General features: G+C 44.4%; 1 protein-coding gene across 1 annotated transcript in view; it reads right to left on the bottom strand.

Moving 5' to 3' along the window:
- Positions 1-6,561: 6,561 nt before the first annotated feature.
- Positions 6,562-21,592, bottom strand: part of ttll12 (tubulin tyrosine ligase-like family, member 12) — a 55,692-nt gene continuing 40,661 nt past the window's right edge. Inside the window, exons 11-14 of the mRNA XM_088923162.1 lie at positions 17,261-17,342; positions 10,905-10,973; positions 7,785-7,923; positions 6,562-6,934 (exon numbers count right to left, since the gene is read on the bottom strand). Coding sequence (XP_088779288.1) covers positions 6,783-6,934; positions 7,785-7,923; positions 10,905-10,973; positions 17,261-17,342 — 442 coding nt within the window. The 3' untranslated portion in view covers positions 6,562-6,782. The remainder of the gene's footprint in view (positions 6,935-7,784; positions 7,924-10,904; positions 10,974-17,260; positions 17,343-21,592) is intronic.

Genomic DNA, 21,592 nt, shown 5'->3' with positions numbered 1-21,592 from the left:
TCACCCACAATCGGCCGGAACAGTTGAAAGGATGGACAGAACTCTTAAAGACAGACTCGCCCCACCCAATGAGGGGACGCTTTGTCACCGGTACTTTGCAGTATTAGAGCCAGTACTGATCGCTCTGTGGGGTTAAGTCCCTTTGAAGTGATCACAGGGAGGCCCATGTGGCTGCCACACTCGCCTGATTTCTCTAAGGGGTGGAGGGATCAAACATGTATTTCCCTTATTACACTTGTTTGCTTTGACTGTGCACATCATTTACTAACTATCCTGCTGGAATAATGGAAAATTACTAACTGCAACTTAAGCGTGAGCTGGCTGCGCGCCCGGAACGTGAGGGCGAAGCCAGCCTCGGGCAGCCTGACCAGAACTGAGAGTGCCCGATATCTGCTTGAGCCACGATTAACAAAATCTAGAAGTACATAATATCTGCTTAAACAATGATTAAAGGAACCCAAAAATGTTCTTACAATTCTTGCAGTTTATCACGTACCAAGGCTAGCAGTCTTGGCTGTACACCATACAGTATATGGCATGGAATTGTACTGGAAGTGTTCTGGGTGGGTTTTCTGTTTGTGATTTTGTATAAAAAGCATCCTTGTGTATCAATGAGTTGAGTCAGTGCTTCATCGGCTTTGACTCCCGTGTGCATATGTAATAAAGGAAATTCCTGCTTCATACACACCCGGATCGTGTCTCCTTTTGCTGGACACCTGCGGGCCTGCCAACACCACGATCCGGCCCTGTGAATAGCTGCATGTCGTCAGAGAGAGCGCGGGTCTTCGAGATAACAGGGCGAGTGTGTAGCAGAGCACATCACAGTGTACCACTGCCTCCAGAGCTGCAGCGCGCAGAACGTCAAAATGGAGAGGCAATCAGAAGGGTGCCAGTCATCCTCACATCGCCCGCATAGTCACAGAGGTTAGGTCTAGAAAATAATGGGAATATATTGGGTGCATTAAACCAGCAAAGCCAGTCTCTTGTGAATTTGATTCACCTCTCAGATGTATAATGATTAGCCCTCTTGTATCGCACACACCATTACAAGGTGTCGCAGTAAAGACCTCTCAGTACAACAGGAAAGCAAAACATTTTATTTACAGCAGCAGCAGCTTCCCGAATCCAAACACAAAGATAAAATTCACTCAGAATACAGAGTTCAAACACAATATTATTTTTTCTACTCCTGGTTGCATTCTGGTTTTAAATGTTGGTGCGGAAAATGAGATCATCCCAGGTAACTGTTTTCCAATACTGCTCAAAATCTCAGCAGCGTCTGGCAAAGCATTCATCATGTCTTTTCTCAACCCTGGCTCTAAATCCGCCAACACCGGGCGAGCCATTCCAGAGCAAAGAAATTAGCTTGAGAAATCAGGGTTATGGTGTTGCCGCAGGTTCTATACAAAACACGTTGCATTTTGGAACAGATCCCACCGCCAGCATTGCGCTTCAGTTTTTGATCTGAAAAGAGCAGATTTGTAATAATTCCACTGATGCTCTGTATGTATATCGCTATCTCTTTTACAGATTTAAGCACATGAACATTCGTCTCTTTGGTCCTGATTTCTAGCTTTGAAAGAAGGGTGTTAAGCACTTCTTTGTAAGAGCTCTTTTGTATGCACTCGAAACTCTTCATTCTTCATTCTTCGGACGACTGTATAATCTCTAATATACATTTAAAACTAATATACTTTTTTTTATTCTTACACGAAATACTGCTATTTACACTTTTCAGTTTAGAAAACTGCTATCACTGTACTTGACAGTTTTCACTTGAGTTTTCAGAAGCCATTATTTGTCTCCGTTTCTCCTGTATAATCCGTAAGGACTCTATTCACAATATCCACAGCATAGTTTTTAATCAAGATATATTTTTCTGTTACAAATGTCATTTCCAATATCTTACCATCTCCATTTTCAAGTATGGATCCCAAATAGCCGTTGGGTTGCAGGGTCGTCATTAATACTTCAGTAACAGGCGATTTATTCCTCGCTCCGTTTCTTGCGTAAGAATAAAAATGCACCCAGGGTTCAGAACCGAACAGAACTCTTGCTAAAATCTAAAGACTTATACAATTCTCACCCTGCACATGACCCCTCTTCATACTTAGAAGAGGTTTTGAAAAGAACATCGCAGGGACAGCTCGTTGAACGATCGATTAAATACTGCGATCACCTGCTGCTGTAAAATATACCTCCCTCCCTCCGTCCGTCCGTTCTCCTCTCCACTCCTACCTCACCTTCACTCCTGGCAGCACGCGTCTCCATTATGGGCGAAAGTAAGTGTATTTTTCATTTAGGAAATTGGATAAAGTATTGAAAAGCAATCAGATTAACATTAAGCGTTTCTTGTTCTTTAAAGAGTTAGGTCTCGAGAGTAAATTGCAGACCCCGCAGTTTTTTTTAGCATTGATCATATTATCATTATTAACACGGATATTATTAGTAATTGACGTACGTTAATTAAAATAACTGTACCATTAATATTCAGTATTCTAAACATCTACGTATTGGATCGAACGGTGTGATACGGTGCAAGAAATGTGATGAAACTGTTTAAGATGTAACTATTATAAAGAGCTTTTCAATAAGGCCTTATTAACACTGTAAGGCTAACCATTTTACACTTCAGTTCAAATACACGTTATGATCGTAAACTGTGGAACAATGTATTATTCCATTTATTTTAAAAGACAGGTTCTGGCTTGTGTTTTACCAACGAGTGTTTTTTTCAACTGGGGATACGTCGCAATGTAGGAATAACGATGAAACACTCCCTGCTGCTGCTAAAGTAACTGACTTTAAGAGCTGACAAGTATTCTCTAGACACTAAGCGTCTTGTTAAGCAGGCAGGCAAAATCTCCCTTTAGCTCAACAGGCTGGGTCCCTGTTGAGTGACGCCGGAGGCCCGGGTTCACGTCCCCGACGGCGGGGGGCCGACCTGAACCCCGGTGCGTTACATTATTATCCCACGCGTCTTGCCACTTTTTGTTAGCCCAGTTGGTGCCATTGTCGTTGTTTGCTTCTTTCATAAGGCGCCTCATTACCATGCAATGTTTACCAGCCGGGTGTGCTGAATGGTGATGATCAGATCGGCGGTGGTGACGCGAATAGGCACGCCTCAGTGTTTCTGGAACGTGTGCGACGATGTGAGAGGCAGGTTAATAGTTTTAGGGCAACCAAGATTTACGAATAATTTCGATGTCTTAATCTGGGCTGAATAGACTCTCATGTACAGGCTATAGACGATGTGCGTGCAGCAGTTTATATAGAATATTAGATGCAATTTCACCAAGTGTAGGACCTAATGATTTTGTACAGTGGCGTTTGTCTTCTAGCGAGTTTAATAACCCGGTTATATCGCTCAGAAGGCGTCCTGGAGAATTAAATGCTGCTGATTTTTTTTAAATCACATCTCAGACCTCTTACAGACCCATACAGAGGTTCTTGCCGATGGGACCCTCAGAATAATAGTCTCGGTGGTGTGGAATGTGCACGGAGGTGCCCGCAGAAGATTTAAATCCATTTTGTACAGTAGGACAATTGAACGTAAAAGATTGCATCTTACTGACTGACGTTATCTGGACTAATTTGTGTTTTGCAGATCGTGTGTAAAGGTTGATGACAACTGGCTGTAGCGATATGGAAATATTGCTAGCGGCTACACAATAACACCACGAGCAGCTGTTCAGATGTTACAGCATTTAAAGGGGGTCATTAAAAGTTTGCAATACGATCAGAGGGAATGTTAATATTTTACAACAGTGCCACTCTGCCAGAATGCATGCAGATCATTTCTACCGGATTTTAAACATTAACGCCTCCGTGGGATCAGCGTATTTTTGCGATCACTGACAGGACGCGTATAGTGACAAAAACAGGTAAAAGGTTTGTCTCACGCTGAAAAGAAAAAGAGACACAACGTTTCGGCTGTGGAGCCTTCTTCAGGTGCAGTAGCGCAAAAAGTACAGTAATTATGATTCTGTCGGAGTCAGAGTTGCAAACCCTAGGGGGAGAGTCATTACTCCTGCTTTAAATTGAGGTATCTGCTCTGCTCTGATGCAGAACGAGGTTGACTCTCACCATAATGTAGCAAATGAACCATGTCCCCCATAATTTGTTTAAACAGTTTTCTAGTGATGTTGTTTAAAACTGCCCCCAGTTTGATATTGCTATCAGTCTCCTGGCTGGTCACAGACTCTAGCAGGTCTTTGTAACAATATTATATGATGCTGAGGAGCCGATGTTGTATTTCTGCAGAGACCTCATCTCAGACGGACCTCTGCCTCAGCCAATTTGTGGAGGCGCGACCTCAGAACTAATTAACCTATCATCTTGCCACACCACTACCACACCCCCGCAGTACTATCATACTTAAGGACCATTCACAGAATGGAGTAAGGAATGTTATGAATTTTATAAAAGCTAACAAAGCTAAACTTTTAGCTGCAAAGGAACAAGTAATAGGTTTATTCCATGCTGAAAAAATGAAGAAAACGTTTTGGCCGTGGAGCCTTCTTCAGGTGTCACTTTTAGCTTCCTAACTGCTTATAACCCTGGCAAGTGGGAACATACCAGGGGGCATCTATAGGTCAGTGGAAAAGTACAGCTCATGTCTTAAATGCAGTAAAAGGGAAGTCGAATGTCCTGTTCTGTGAATGTAAGCAATAACAAAAATCCTGATAAGGGGTTGTTTTTCTCTACTCGAGCTTGCATAAGGATTGGTGGTTCGTTTTAAGGATTTGGTAATCTATGTCAAAGGTAGGAAGCTTGTTTGTCACTGTGTATAAAAAGCGCTGAGCAACGTCTTTCAGAGAGACTGGCTTCTGGAAGCTGCTCTCCTGTATGCATGCGAAATAAATGACTCTTCTTTCACCAGCATCCACATTCTGTCATTTTATATGATTTTACAAGTTTCCTCACCACCAAGAGCCTTACCTTCCTCTTCGCTAGCTAGCTTTCTTCACGTTTGATTTTCCCCAGGTTTCAAGACTAAGACTTTTTCCTGACTACATTTCTGGATCAGCGTCTTCGGCACTTCCATCTTTTGGATCTACCTTCGCAGGTAAGTATTCTCGACCCCTTGTACTTTAAGACTTTGCAAAGGGTCCTTCACACCTCATTAGGACCTGACAGTCCTTACACATACTCCTTCCTTCTCCTCTACCTACAGTAGACTCTTTATAATTTACTCCAGTTCAAAAATGGCAAATGGCAAGTGTCATGTGTTTCCTCGTTAGTCCTTTCCTACTGTCTTGATTTTAACTTCCTGTAGCTGAAGGATGGTTCCGAAATGTTGCGATGAAACAGCACAAGTAAAGCGAACACATCAGTAATGGCTGATGACAACTGGTCACGTCTGACAGGACCAGCTTCTTCTTAATACTGACATTCTTAATACTGCTGGTTTCTAAAATCATGATTATATTACAAAAGGCGCAGGATTTGAAAGATTTCTGGAGTTTAAAGTGCTGGATTTTATTGAGTGTATTATGGGCATTCTAAAGATCTCCCTGCATGCAACGATATACATATCCATCCATGTTCTAACCACTTCTTCCAATTCAGGATGGAACCCATTCAGGATCCCAACCGTCCCGGCCACAAACTGTTCTCCCCCCTACCCTCTGGCAAGCGGTACCGCACTGTTAAAGCACAGACCACTAGACTCAAGAGCAGCTTCTGTCCCACCGCAGTGCGCATCCTCAACAGCTCACTGCAGGGCCTCAGGCTCAACACACATCGGCACTCTTTACATAGACAACCACTTTTTCCTCTGTCTCACTTATCTTATTATTTATTTTTCCACCACATATTTACTGTTCCTGTTGTCTGCACTGTGCAGTGTTGTCTGCTGTACTGTGCATGTCCCAAGAGATCAGGGCGATTAAGAATTCCAGTGTACGTGTACATATGGCAATACACTACTCTACTCTAATCTCTGCTCAGGGTTGAAGGGGAGTCGGTGCCCATCCTGGCAAACAATGGGTGCAAGACAGGGTTCACCCTGGACAACGCCGGTACATCGCAGGGCAGATGCACAGAACAACACAGATGTGCACATACTCGCACCAGGGCCAACTTTTCCAGAAGCCAATTAACTACCAATATGGTTTTGGAACATGGGAGGAAACCCACACAAACATGGGTATAACATACAAAGTCCATGCAGATAGCACCCCAGTTCTGGAATTAAACCATGAGTAAATTATTTCAAAATCACCTAGGGTGAAATAAACATAACTTTGATTATTATACCTTTAATCACCTTTTCTGATTATATAAGTTCAACCAACTTTTTAATCAAATTATTATAACTTTTAATCAACAATAACTTTTGGTGGTTTGAAATGTTAAAATTACATTTTATCTGCATGGTGCGTTGCTTTAAAAATAAATCGCACAACACGGATTCACCTGAAGAGCTAATTGCAGTCTCGGCAGTTTGTGTCAATAGGAACTAGAATACATGACTCTGGAGTTCAGCTCACTGTGGGAACGAAAAGGAAAGACATTCTGAAACTCAAGACAAGCACAGTCATCAAGGAGAACAAAAACGTAAGAGTCCACTGCAGGGCTTTAATGACAGCTGTTGGTAAGGTTTTACACCACATAATCAACTGAGGTGCCTTCAGATTGTTGAGAGCAGAGTTATACACTGTATGGCTGCAGTGTGGAAGAGTATTTCAGTCTGATATCAGATGCACACTCGCATCCACAGACCCTGTGGATAGGTTTGGAAGGCTTGCCCCAGGACAATCTTCACACTGCCTCTCCTGTCATGCAATCTGAGTCACTGGGTGCCCTGCCGTTTCATCCAGGAACAGAGTGCTGAAGACGTCGTTGTAAAAGCTGGGGTGGTACTTGCAGGCTCTAGCACAGTCAGGACTAAAATTTACTTCCAGAATTTGAGGCTGCATGATCCTCTGACCTAAAGGAAAAGAAATGTCCCCATTAATTATGAGAAATACACTGTGCCCGTGCTCTAAAAGCACTCGCCAGGCACCTGCGTTCAAGCTTCACCGAAGAGTCTTCTGTCTCGAGAGCTTTCAAAACTAGATTGTAGAAGCACCCAGGGCACAGTGCTCAGGAGAAGTCTGGAGCAGCAGTGATGGAGGGAGAAACCAGGCAATGTCAGGTGAGTTCTTCTCCTGACGATTAAAAATATCTTGAAGCCTAACTGGGGATGTCTACAGTAGTGGACACTGTCTCTCCATCTTCAATTTCACAACTCTGGAAAGTCAGGCTTTATCAGCCTGTATCCAATTTAAAAAAATAGACTGTCATTTATGGCTTATCTATACTTGTTTTAACTTTAGCTTTTTTGGGAAAGCTTTTGATATTACATGTATTATTTTAAATTGAATGATGCTTGAATGATTACAAAAAGTAACCAGGGGTACCTCAGGGCTCTGTTGTAGGACCCTTATTATCTTCTTACATGTAACCTATAGGCAATTCATTCTATTTCTCAAAGTAACTGTTAGTTTTCAGTGCTCTGCAGAACTAGATCTGCCTCACATGTCCACGAACCCTGGATCATAAATCATTTTGCTGAGGGTACTGATAGATAACAGTCTAGTTGTTACACGTGTTCTGCAGTTTAAGACATGATATACATGTACAATACTTGTTTAATACATGGGGAAGTTCTCCTGATTTCTCAGCACCACCCAGAACACGAGCTGCCTTGATTCAGGCACTCTCAGCACTCTGCAAGACGCCGCACACACGTTTTCAAAAGGAAATGTCTCCAGATCTGTTCAGCACTGAAGTCTCACCTTCGCCATCTGTACTCCATTTCAGCATCAGGTCAATGGCATAAATGGCTCTAGAGGAGGGGTAGGGACAGATGCCATAGGGGGCAGGCCTGGAGGAAGCCAACTGGAACAGCTCTGCAAAGGCCTTGAACACCTCCTCCTGTAACACAAAGGGAACGCCAAACTTAAACCTGTTCGCACAGGAGACATTCATTAAAACATTCATTGATTAAATTAATTCCATCGCACAAACCCAAATGGAAGTTGCTCTGCGCCAATGTAATTGGATAAAGCACCAGCGTCTGGAGTGTGTTCTTTTGTGCTGGGCTCTGCACTGGGGACTGTGTGTTGGGGAAGCCCCTATGAAACTTCAAACAATGCTCACATCTAATTCTGCTGGGCAACTGTACCTCCCTGCCTCAAGATACAGTGCCTTGCGAAAGTATTCAGACCCTTGACCATTATTCTCATTTTACTGAATTACAGCATATTTTAGTTTTTTAACATAAAACAATGTCACATTAAAATAACTAATTTTGAGTTTCAGTGCTTTGAAATAATATCACAGAGAACAAAATTTCAATGTAAGATTCGTAATTCAGTAAAATGAGAGAATTGGTTAAGGGTCTGAATACTTTTGCAAGGCACTGTATATTCTGCTTTATATATCAGTACATATGTAAATATTATATAAATCTAAACGAGATGGTGGGTAACAGGAAACTTGAAGCTAAGACAGAGACCTCAAACAGCATAGAACATACCCTCAGCCCCTGCACAAACCTACGGATTGAGCGCTAAGCTGACGAGAGGCAGGGACAGCACACACGAGGAGCCTCCTGCTCCTCCTCTGATGTCACACGCAGTACACGCGTGTTCAAACAGCTCCGGCGTTCCACACAGTACACACACCATGAAAACCACCCATTGCACTGGCCTTCACAGATCTCACGAGTGCAAAGACACCCACAGCAGAGGACTTACATTTACCAAGCCCAACCATCCCGGCCAAATACCGCCCCCCCGGGCTCCGGCAGGCAGTACAGCACCATCAAAGCACGGACCACTAGGCTTAAGAGCTTCAGTCATATGGTAGTACTGCATCATAAACAGTCACAAACAGTTAAGTGTGCAATGCCTCAGAGTTCAACACACCTCTGCACTCTGCATTTTGACTTTCTGACACGTATTTATTTCTCTGTTTGTTTAGTGTCTGTACATACTGTCACTATTATTATTGATAGTTATTATTATTGACACCTGAAGAAGGCTCCACGGCCGAAACGTTGTGTTTTTTCTCTCTTCTTTTTTTCAGCATGGAATAAACCTATTGTTCCTTTGCAGCCTACGCATGCTGACGCAGCTACCCACCTGAACTATTATTATTGATTATTGTTACTGACATATTGTCATTCTTGTTATTGGCTGTTTTGTAATGTACCGTCTTCATTTTGTGTTGTTCTGTCTGGTGTGCTGTGCTGAGAGATCGGCGCAAACAAGAATCCCGTTGTACATGGAAATATGACAAATGAACTCCTCAATCTCTATCTGTCAGATCACGGCTCACACGGCACCTGACTCCCTGACAGGTCCGCCTGCGACTTCCTCATCCAGCGACGTCACTGAAAACACAGAACACCTCACTCTCTCGCCACTCCGCACCCCCCTCGGGGACTGTCGTCCTCGCTCTTCCTCTTGCAGGGTACCCCACTTCCGGCCCACACAGCAGCCAGACTGACACACACAGCTCGTGGCCCACACAGCAGCCAGACTGACGATTCTGTCACCTCACCTTATCTCCCCCGAGACCGCCGACAGAACTCCAAGCAGACATGAGGTACAACCACTTTTAGAACATCGCTACACGCCAACCACAAATGTTCGCAGAAACACACAACCACAAATGCTCGAAACAAAACTACCACGCTATCCTCCCAGCCTCTGGTGCGCACAGCAGCCAGATACTCTACACCACTCGATCCTTTACACAACCACAAACTTCACAACCTGAAAACAACTCCAACACAATCTTCAAATTCTTGGCAAATCTAAACCAACCACTAAAAATAATTAAACCAGAACAAGATTCCTCCTCCAACTTCTTTACTCCTGGAAATAAATTCCTCAGTTAACCCAGCAGTCTTCACACAACACACAGGCCTGGCTCCTAGCACACAACATACGCAGATCTCATGCACCCACAACACACAACAGCAGCTCCCAGCACAGGAGCTTACACACACTCTGTGTGCCCATGACTTTCTCTGAACTCTCCCCGAGACATTTATTTGGAGGATTTCAGCCGCTTCCCATTAACACACACTTACTATAGTTCTGGAAAAGGACTTTTTCACGTTTTCAGATCGGTCCAACGTCCACACAGCTGCACACACACAGCCCTTGAATTGCAGAGACAAGCGCCACAACCTGGTCAGTGCTGTTGGGTAGGACAACGCTCTGTAACCACCTCCTTGTCTACCGGCAAGCTGCTGCTCTGTCATACTCTCACATCAAACGCACAGGCTGTTTCAAAGCTGCATGAACTCTCGTGCAGACAACCCTGCTCTCTCACTCTCTTCAGGACTCCTGCTGGCATCGGCCCCTCCCGGGGCTCAGACTGGCGTCTCTCAGACACTCGCCACGATACCCGCAGCCAGTCGACCAGGACAGCTGACTCGCTGGCTCTGGCTGCACACTTCTGCCACCATTCCCCTGATCTCACGCACACTCCACTCCACCACCATGAGTGCTTTTGGGCAGAAGGCTCTCTCTCGCTGCCCTGTCACGAAGCTCATACACTAACCTTGATTTTTTATAACACCTTTCAGGAGGCATCAACTCAAGGCGCCGGACAATGAAACAATCACACAGGTACACACGATAAGACCAAATCAAAAGCAAGAGTATTAGAAGTGCGCTTTAAGATAGGATTTGAAAGTGGTGACTGACTGCGAGATCACCCCACAGTGCTCCTGCGGGAGCTGGCACCGTGTATCGGGATCTGTTCGGCTCCGTCGTCCTGCTCATGACCTTGTGCCCCGGGGAGGAAGGAGGGAGACGGGCTGGAGGGCCGGTGGAGTCCGGGAGGGCAGACGAGAAGAAAAGGGCTCCTTGAGCGGGGAGGAAGAGAGGGGACCGTACCTGCACAGACGTCCAGGGGTAACCTGGGTACTGCTTCTCAAACTGGGGGATGAACTCATCGTAGTGAACCTAGGGGGAAGGGAAGAGTTAAGTTCTCCAGGAGTAAGAAGCAAGAAGAATTCGTTCTCCAGTCCATTATCAAACACCAAGACATCCACAAAAAAAATGGGAGGGCGATTTCAAGCTTAACAGAAGGAAACTCCACAGGACACCGATACCTGCTGATACCTGTAAATGGATTTCTGAAGTTGTGCTGTTGGACACTTGTACAGTAAGACACTTGTAGCCTGCACTTATTATTACAGTGCCATATTTTTAGTGCATAAGCAGCAAGCACAATGTTTATACTCTACTATGCCTTATTCTCTTTCTTTTGACATTTCTGTAATCGCATGAGTCTGCACAATCCTCAGTGTGGCCTGCTGGGTCCCCGGTCTCTCTGCGATTCGTACCCCACTGCCAGCACCTCCTGCTGCCCTTGCCGCCAAGGTCCAGCGTTCCTTTGCTGCGAACGAAGCCATGTAACAAGCAAGCCTGTGACATCACACCAGCATAAGATAAGATCAGATCACTTTATTGGCCATATACAATGTCTTGTATTAGGAATTTGTCTTTCCTAGTACAAGACATTTTATATGGCTAATAAAGACATAAAATGTGTCTTTTTATGCATACCCCAGCTTGATCTCAATGAGACACACAGGCACACAGACAGGGAGAGAGAAGCTTGGGGTCAGGGTGCAGGATCAGCCATTTATACGGCGCCCCTGGAGCAGTTGGGGTTAAGGGCCTTGCTCGGGGGCACAATGAAGTAGGATTCCTCTGCCGGCTGTGGGATTTGAACTGGCAACCTTCCAGCCACAAGCGCAGATCCTGAGCCACAGAGCCACCGCTCCGCCCCATCATCAAATGTGACAGTGTGATTGGCTGGCTTGGGCGCTGACCCCTGTCACCACAATGCTGTGACCACTCACACCACGGAGAGCAGTCAGAGAGAGTCGTGTGGAACTGCATTCAGTTCTGGTCTTGATAATCAAGAAAACTGAAAGAAATGATGAAGCATGTCTGCAGTTGGTTTGAAAACTGTTTTTAGTCCATGCAAATAACTCCTAAACGAACATCAGCTGTTACTGTTTTGAATCAGAATAATTTGTTTAGGAAAAAAAAGTTCTGGGTGGAGTTTTTTGTTCCTCTGTTACTCTATGATGCAACCAGTGCTCTTTTCTGAGAATTTTTATGTTGGTAAAAAGGAAAACAACATAAAGGCAGAGTTGCAGTGACTGAAAACAGGATGGAACAATTCTGTGGTAAGCACTTGTGTCCGTAGGTGTGAGACTCCTACGTGTAAACTGAAAGAGGTTTTGCTCTGTAACTGCTATATTTTTCAGTATAAAAACAATGTAAGGACTATCGCAGGCAGGGAGGTGTGATGTAAAATTCTATTGCATTAAAAAAATGTCCTTTACAAAGAGAGTAACCAGCTCTCAAACCTAAGACAGTTACCAAACCAGATAAAATGTGCCTTGCCTGGCAGCAAAGTACCATTCATTAGGAGAAGAAATATAACACCAAGCTAGTGCTAGTACCCCATTCAGGAACATCAAAAGCCACAAGGAGCTGGGAGCTGTGCAAAGTCAATTTCTGCTCTCAGGATGCATAATGACAATAAGAGAATATCCTACACTGACAGGCTGAAGGAACTGTGAAGACTACAGGGGACCCAATGCTTAAAACCCTCAAGGGCATTGAGATCAGAGGACACAAGTGGAAACTACATGGAAGAGCACTGCACCGTCCTCTCAGGTGCATGAGACATGCACCAAACACTTGCACACACAGGAACCGAACTTTTTCATTCCGTGTGGTCTTTTCTTAAATGCTGTGGAAATGCGAAAGTCTTTTAACTGAGATGGGAGAAAGAGCTGTATGGATCTGAGACAAGCAGCCCAAACAAATTGCTGAAGCCGGTACTCTGGCTTCTTTCCAGGAAACAGCTGGATGTGCTCTGGGATCAATTAGTGACTACCTACTAAGCGGGCCAGATGTGTTTGTGACCTGTCTTAGTCCTAATCCTGGCCCTCTGCTTATCAGTGAGGCTGAGGGTGAACAAGGTGTGAACCCCTGGCGAAATTTGACCTTATTAGGACCAATTCAGGACAGCCCAAAGTAACCCAGAGCAGAGACAGCGGCAAGATGAATTTTCTTCCTTTATTCACAATGTGAGCACAAGAGGAGTTCCACAATACACATAAAAAACTCAAAGATGCAAAGCAAGCATCAGATGTTAAATACACTTTCAGGTGGGCGTGATTATTCCCTCGCCTCCACTATCACTTTCTATCTTAATTAGTTAATAGGCTGTGCAAAGCAGTAAATAATCACCATCTGACCATCCCAGCTTACATCCCATAATACTCCTCCCTAGTCTTCTTCACCTTCATCACCGGAATCTAAGGTCATATAAGGAAGGTCTCCATAGCAAACCCGGAACACGGAGATGTTTAACTTCGTGTCCCCTTCGCGAACCTGTTGGGGTAGTACATACCTCCCCTAATGTTGCCTGCAAACCAGTTCATATCAACTCCTACCAGGATATTTTTGTACCACCATCCACTAGTCCTCTCCAACAGGGCTCGACAGTCCAAGACACATTTTCCCAAGATATTCTGTGGGATGTCAGGCAGCCGGTTCAGCAGTGTCGGTATACATGAAAAAATGGCTTTCCATATTACCTTATCCTGAGGCACAAGTGTAGTTGTATACATATTAGTGATGATAGATAGAGTGATCAACATTGATCCCCTGAGAATCAAAAGATAAACCACTACCAGTAATTGTTAATGGCGACTTCAGTATAAATGACAGGACTAAAGGGAGACGGAATCATTCAGGCTCTTCAGTCCCTTCACACGGAATACCACACTGGCAACAAAAACAAGCACCATTACTTGGCCACCAGCCCAGAAACACAGGAAGCTCCCGCGGGCAGGAGGGTTGTCAGCTGACTGATGGGGCAGTTGGCTCGGACTGCCAGCAGGGCTTCAGCCCTCTAACTCTTTCCTCAAACAGAGACGCCGGGAGCGCGCACCCTGCCCCGCTCGGCAAGCAGAAAGAACCTGTGCTGTGTGTGAACTTCATTATCCTCTCAGGGGGGCAGGGGCTTACTACCACATGAAGAATTAGGAGTTATTACCAGAAGTACTAAGTGCTTTAAAAACCTTCCTGTTTCCTTGAACTGACAATAACTCCAGAGTAGCTTAGTTCTGCAGTTCTAGCCCCTAGGAACGTCTGAGACGGTCCTCTCCGATAAGCAACATGTCCCAACTGAAACAAACCAGGACACCATAAACTGGGTTCTTTTGGCATCTCTAATGATGAAGTGCCCAATGTTGGTGCCTCCTAGTCTGCAGCACCAAGACAAACCATCTGGATTAGGACCCTGGGTCAGAGGTCAGAGTCAATCACCCAAAAGATGACCAACCAATGAAGGACCGGCAGGCTGCGGAAAGGTCCACACCTGATGAGACCACAGCCAGTCAGCAGCTGTGATTTCTGGGTTAAAAAGGTACTGCACACCTGAAGAACTGACCGCGTCATGCAACCACAACTGTCTGTGTCAGGAAACCCAACTTCAGCTCAAGACGCTGGGCCAGGAGAGAGTCCGCACGTGAACAAAATTGTGCCCAAGGCTTCCTTGACGACAAGAGGAATCTTGCAACTCGAGATCCAATGACAATTTCACCCGCCCAATGAAACTGATACAGCGGGACTTATTGTTGACAGCCAGAAAATCAGCACACTTGTTTACAGTGTTACACCCCAGAATGAAACCGAACTTCTCTGGACCGAGTCAGAATCTGGGCACAGGCGAGGTAATATTTTCTCTCCCTCCGGAATCCAAGAGGACAGTTTGGTACTGGGACACCTGAAGGAGACTGGACCCTGGCAGAGATGAACCCAGACTTTCCAGCCTCTCCCGAGGACTGCCTGGCCAGCGTCTCAGGCATATGTAAGACTTTACCATTCATATTACAAATCTTGAGAGATAAACTGTTATTCCCAAAACATCTGATAAAGGTCAGCTCATGACATTTATTTGAGTGAATGATCAGCCATTTATATCCAGGCTGACTGATTCACCTATCCTCTTACTCTTGCTGGTTTCTTTTAAATGTTGTGTCGTTGTATTAGTAAATATTGTATTGCATACTTTGAATCCATGTGTCAATATTGCTTTTTCTTTTTTCCAATGATTCCTAGTGGTCATAAAAAATGTCTCACAACTTAATGTTTCAATTTCTAACAGTTCTAGTAAAATGTTAGGACTTCACTATAGACACCAATACAAAATGCAATGTCTTCAGGGTCTCTACTACAGTGAAGAGACCAGGCTCTGTTAGGGGAGCAGTTATTGCTCTGCTCTGGCTGATCAGACGGTCTCCCACAGTGATGTCAACCTGGCTGAAAATGGAGGCGATGGGCTAATTCTCCAGGCGCACTCGGGATGCTGCCGGAGTGTCTCCACTGCCCTGTTCCAGTATTTTAGAGGTCAAATATAAACAACGTTCTTCTATCTTAGAAATATCAACAGACTATGTCCTAGGTTTTGTTGACCAGCTCTTCAGCTACAGTCAATGACATTTGTCTTCTCCAGAATTTATTACTGCAACACTCCGCTTAGTGAACAGACTTCGATGTGTCCAGAATTCGTCAGCCAGAATCCTGGCCAGGTCTGGTACAAGTGATGGCATTACTCCTGTCCTGGAATCCTTGAACTGGCTTCCTGTCAGGTTTCGTGTCAACTTCAAAATCCTCATGCTCACCTAGGCTCTGCATGGGTTTGTCTAATTCAGGGCTCCTGTGTGTCCCTCAGACCTGTCTACACACTGTGTGTTTCCTGCAATGAAACATTCCAAAGCTACAGCTCACAAAATGTGCAGTTTGGTTTGGAAAAAGCTGGAATGCCTGCCGAGGAATCACTTACACGTGAAGGACAATATTGGAATGATCGCTTGCTTGCTTAGCTATGAAGATGTACTTGCTGCAGGAAAACCGTGAGATTAGTATCCTATATGATTAGTTTGTACAAAACAACATCTAGATATCATCTGTGGGACCTGCCTGACAGACCTGGAATGTAGTGATTTATGTTCATCTTGTGTTAATAGAGAAATGCTAGTTTGCAGAGGATGCTAATAGAGAAAAAACATATTAGAAATACTTGGAATTGAGTACGCATGTAGAGGCTTATCCACTCTTTTATATTTTAATATAAAAAGGCCATATTGGGATTGAAATTATCTTTGTGCTGAAGGCATTCAGACTTCATTCTTGTTATGATGTTATTTCACAAAACTGCAAATCGTCCCAGCCAGGGTCTTGTGTCTGATTTAGCTACATAAAGTGGAAACAGGGACTTTGGGTGACTGCCAAGGTTGACCACAGTCAAACTGTCTTAACTGTCTGTTTTTGTACTATATATGGCAACAAACTGTTACTGACCAATTATAAATATTGGTGTTTCTGCATGGAAATGTTGCTCATCTGCAAACATAAAAGCCTGTTGCTGTCCTTGAGAAAGCAAGTGAGAGGCAAGCTTCTGGCTGTGTGTGTTCTTCTTTCTTTATTGCAATAATCTGCAGCTTGATTTACCAGAGCCGTGTAATTTTCCAAGAGGGGTCTAACGGTACCTAAATTAAAGAGCTGGCAGAGTGTGAGGACAAGTGGAAGCTCTCTTTCCTTGAGATTCTCCTGAGTGCTCAATCGACACTCCCTGCTTTCCTTCAAAAACACTACTGAGCTGCTGCATTTTCTAGGAGAATGAGCCTCTTCAAACAGCTTCTCCAGACCTGGTTACCAACAGTCTTATCAACCGTACAGCCAAAGCATACTTAGACGACATGTCTCTACATGTTAGGATGCAATTAAAACCATCAATCGACTTGGAATACTGACACCTGTCTAGTAAGCTCCACCCTGGCAGGTTGGTGCACTGCGTCAGCACACTGCTCAGAAGGCCAGCTGGACACTGGAACACCTTGACCACCACAGCCCTAACCAGACTCTCCACACCGCAATAACTCCCAGAGTCTTCAGGAGTACGACGTGTCATTTTCTACCACTTGTGGATTTTGGGTGTACCCCCAGCATTCCCATGATAATTACATCCATGAGTATGTGAAGGTGTGTGGGACCGCACAACGCATGACTGCTAACTAGTCCCTCCAGGAAGGAAATTTAAAAAGTTGCAACCTAACCTAACATTAAAAACCTAAGCACACACTTCATTTAGTGACCAGATCCGGCCTTAAGCCGCGTCAAAAGGCTGTGCCCACCACCACAGGGCTCAAATGTACCTGTTTCAGCTGGGCTCCTTCGGCGTAGTTCATTACTGTGAAATGCTTCTGGTAGTCATCAAAGTTGTCCAGAGAGAATGGCCTGAGGACAAACACAAGGAAATGCATTGAGGAATGTATGAAGAAACTTAGTTATAATGGGAGATCGAAAATTTCCTCACTAAGTCTGGGAAAGACCATTAGGGAAGTCCTTTGCTGAAACGTAAAGGACAGACACGGGAAACAACCACTTCCTTGGTCAGTATGCAAGCAGACCTACAAGAAGCAATGCCTGTATTCATTTAAACAACCTACACAGCGCGAAGCACACAGAGGGAACTGTGACTGCAATGTGGTGGGCACTGAAACACAATCCGCAACAGTACAAGCGGAGTCGAAGCAAAGGTTTTCAATTTCGGGAAAGGAGGCTACGAAGTAAAGAGCCTGAAGGCACGAGAAAAAAACATGAGGAGAAAGAAAGCACGTTATAAACTGATCAAAGAAGAACAGCCATCCAATTTAAAAAAGTGCAGCGATTAGGAATAATTACAAGCATAGGTCAACTGCTCAGAATAAACAGGGAAGACAAACCTAACAATACCATGTGAAAATGCATTTAAAACCGAGAACAGAAGGCACTATTTTAGTTTGTTGTAGGTGTTAAGAACAATGTACCCAACCCATGATGTTGAAGCTGATACCCTGACACTTCTTTCAAGAAACACCAGGATGAGGATTCTGGGATCAATTAACTACTAACTACCAACCGCATGGGCTGAATCGTCTGCTCTTCCTGTCCCCTCCCATGTTATAACATGACAAAACGTACCGGGTTTCTGTCAGCACCGCGGGGTCAAACGTCACCTGCCCTCCACCTGAGTGAGCTGGGTACAGAGGTTCTCCACACCCCCTGTGTCTCCCCATTTCCCTGTCAGCTGTCTGGCTTCTGCCACGAGACCTGAATCGACTTGAGCAATGCCACAAGCAAATACAAGCAAAATGCTTTTATCAGACTGAACCATTCAAGAGCAACTCATTCTGATTGACTGCTACCAATGACTGTAACAGACTCCACCTTTGGATCAGAGGTTGTTTTCAGTTGTGCGATTAAATCTTCTCTAACAGCTGCTCATGTTAACACAGCCAGGTCCTCCTCCTTTTATTTACATTTTATTAATTTCTTTCACTTTTCTTTCCGTGTGACAGGGCACCGTGGCCCACTGGTGACAGTGAACAAACCTTCTTTCTCAACCGATTATCTGGTTCAGCAAAGGATTACTAAAAAAAAAACAAATAAAAACCAGAATATACACACCTGGTAACCGAGATGCAGGAAGTGGTGAAAATATGCTATTGGTTTCAGAGCTTGATCTTCCTGAACTTTGCATTTATAAGATCAAGGCCAATTGATTTTTCCGAGTCTTTAACACTCTTCTCAACAAGTTGGAATATGGCCAAAACTCTGCTGCTAGACTTCTAGACTTCTAACACCATGGCAGCACATCATTACTACGCTTAAGTCTCTACATTGGTTGCCTATAAAGTTGTGTATTGAATACAAGATCTTGTTAATGACTTTCAAGGCTCTAAACAGTCTGGCTTCATCATACATCTGTGAACCCCTCCATGTTCACACTCCCTCTCGTAGGCTCGGCTCCGCTCAGTTGAGGCCAGTCCTTTGTTCACAGGACAAAATATGACAAAACAGACTGAAATCTCTGACTTTCTGAGACTGTGCTGTTTCTGTCACAGCTCTAGTGTTATGGAATGCCCTTCCTCAGACTCTACAAGAGACAAATTCTTTGACTCTTTTTAAATTCAAAACTGAAAACTTAAAACCTTTTTATCAGCTACATCCGATTGTCTTACATTCTATCGGTATAAACATGCATTCCTATTTATTTTTCTTTTACTTCTTACTGCACTCTCTGTCTTTCCCTTTCTTACTGTGTACAGACGTGCTCGTTTCACCACTCCTTTTCTGGAGTTAAGCCAGAAAGGTGCAACTGTATAAGATAACAGAGAGATAAATCACTTTATTGGCCATATACAATTTTGTGCATTAGGAATTTGTCTTTTCGCAGACCCCAGCTTGCTCTCCAGGAGACACACAGACGGGTAGAGAAGCTGGGGGTCAGAGCGCAGGGTCAGCCGTTTATACAGCACCCCTGGAGCAGCTGGGGTGAAGGGCCTTGCTCAGGGGCCCAACGGAGTAGGATTCCTTTGCTGGCCGCAGGATATGAGCCAGCAACCTTTCAACCACAGGCACAGATCCTGAGCCACAGAGCCGCCGCTCGGCCCGTAACACCACCGAAACACCTCTTCCAGCAGCAACCAGAGCTTCCCAGGAGGACTCCCATCCAGGTACTGACCAGGCTCAACCCTGCTGAGCTTCAGTGGGTTCGTTCCTTCATTCGCAGACAATAAGAGCGGCCATTCCGAATGCAACCGATCCCTTCCCTGCTAGGAGGAGTGCAGGAATGAGTGTGGACTCTGCACTTGGAAGGGAACCTTCCGCTGAGTCTCTTAGCGCGAAGGCTAGCTGTTTGAGAGGGCTGTTCCCTCCAGCTGAAAGAATAAAGTGTTGATTTCGCTGCCAGTTGGTTTATGGGCGAGATCACACAGACACTCCTCTGAGGGGGAAATTTGTTTTCTGTAAAAAAGTTAGACGTAAAAAGGATATCAGAACTCCAAAAGGCAACTGCATTTAAGATGAATTTAAAGTTTTATAGAAACTGTAAAAAACTAGTAAACCAGGAAAATGCAGTTAAAATAAATGACACTATCTCTCTGATGTATAAATTGACCACAATCCCCCTTAGTAAAACACATTAAGACACATTAAGACATTCAGGGTTCCCTTCACTTCACACCAAGATCAAACATTGTAAATCAGATGGCTTTCCTCAGTATCAGGTCAGACACATTCCACTAGAGGAAGGCCCAATTTACAGATAAGGCAGCAGAGACCTGTTCCCAGCATGGGGCCTGGCTCAATCAGATCTGATCTGATAAGCCTTAGACATTAAAACTCAAGGAGCTTTAACAGGGAACCACAGTGCTGCTAAATCAATAATTAAAATAATAATTAGTAACCATTTATACATATTTAGAACAATCACATACACTACTCTTCAAGAGGCTTATTACTTATGAGAAGCTCACTCTATGTTCATATTCTGGGCATAGAAAACCATTAGGTTTTTTTCCCCAGACTGACAGCTGCTGTGATTTTGCCAAGTGTAGGAATTATGGGATTTTGTTCATTCTTTTAGGGATGAATGCCTAATCCCTGACTTATTTATTACATTTATTACTACATTGTGTGGTTGTTCTCTGTCCTGTGTTTGTGCAGAGAGATCACTGCCAACAAGAATTCTAATGTATGTGTACATACGACAATAAACTCCTCTGCTCTTGAGTATTTATCTGTCTCTGATTCTCCCTTCTGGCAGTGGAAGCTCTGCTTGTCTCAGCCCAAATCCCTGAGTAAAGAACAAGACACTTGTAGATAAGGATAACGGCCATAAACTAGCACAATCCCAGAGGAGAGCTGAATGAAGACTTCAAAAGCCACCCAGCTTCAACACACTTGACGACAGAGTACATACCAACCTGCCAGCAACACTACAGGCAGAGGCTGGAATTCTCTCTGCTCCAACCATACCAAACAGACAAGTCAGCGCTGACAGTTCTGCACAGAGTGGAGTAGGAAGTAGTAGAATACCGAATCACAGACTGGAAAAAACACATCCGACCAGACCTGGCATCACAGGCCCAGGGTGACACCCCTATCAGCACCAGCTCTACACAGCTGCTTCCCTGATCCGAACGTCTTGAGAGCTGGTGGATTTGATGCAGTGCTGACAGTGTACAAAATTCTCTTATCTCTCAGCCCTAAAGTAAAACCCTTCACTGTCCTGCCAAGACTGCTCTCCTGCCCTTACCGACACTGTTTCTCATCTGGCAGCTGTATTCTCAACTCACTCCTTCAGCAAAAAAAAACCTCACCCATTCATACACATCAAGCTCACCTCTAATGTGAATGTAATACACCCAAGTATTAATTAATCTGATTAATCTGTGTATCAGAACACCTCATGGCTATGGGTTGTTAACACAGGATGTTCTTTGAACCCAATCTCTTTAAACGTACTTATTTATGAACCTTCCTACACATGTTTCCAGCTTACACATCCTGGGCCATTTGCTAGGTGGGGACACATCCCTGGTCTTTGAAAGCTCTTGCTCAAGCTATAACCCTTATTTTATTCCAAAAAGGAAAACCAGATGTTAATTCCACAGTGAGGGAGGGAGTCATTACGACCCCCCGAGGGGGCAAATCTATTTAAC

The sequence above is a fragment of the Atractosteus spatula genome, chromosome 8 (assembly GCF_055471065.1).
Source record: "Atractosteus spatula isolate fAtrSpa1 chromosome 8, fAtrSpa1.hap1, whole genome shotgun sequence".
Classification (NCBI taxonomy): Eukaryota; Metazoa; Chordata; class Actinopteri; order Semionotiformes; family Lepisosteidae; genus Atractosteus; species Atractosteus spatula.
The sequence above is the reverse complement of the archived record's forward strand: the minus strand, read 5'-3'. Positions and strand labels throughout refer to the sequence as shown.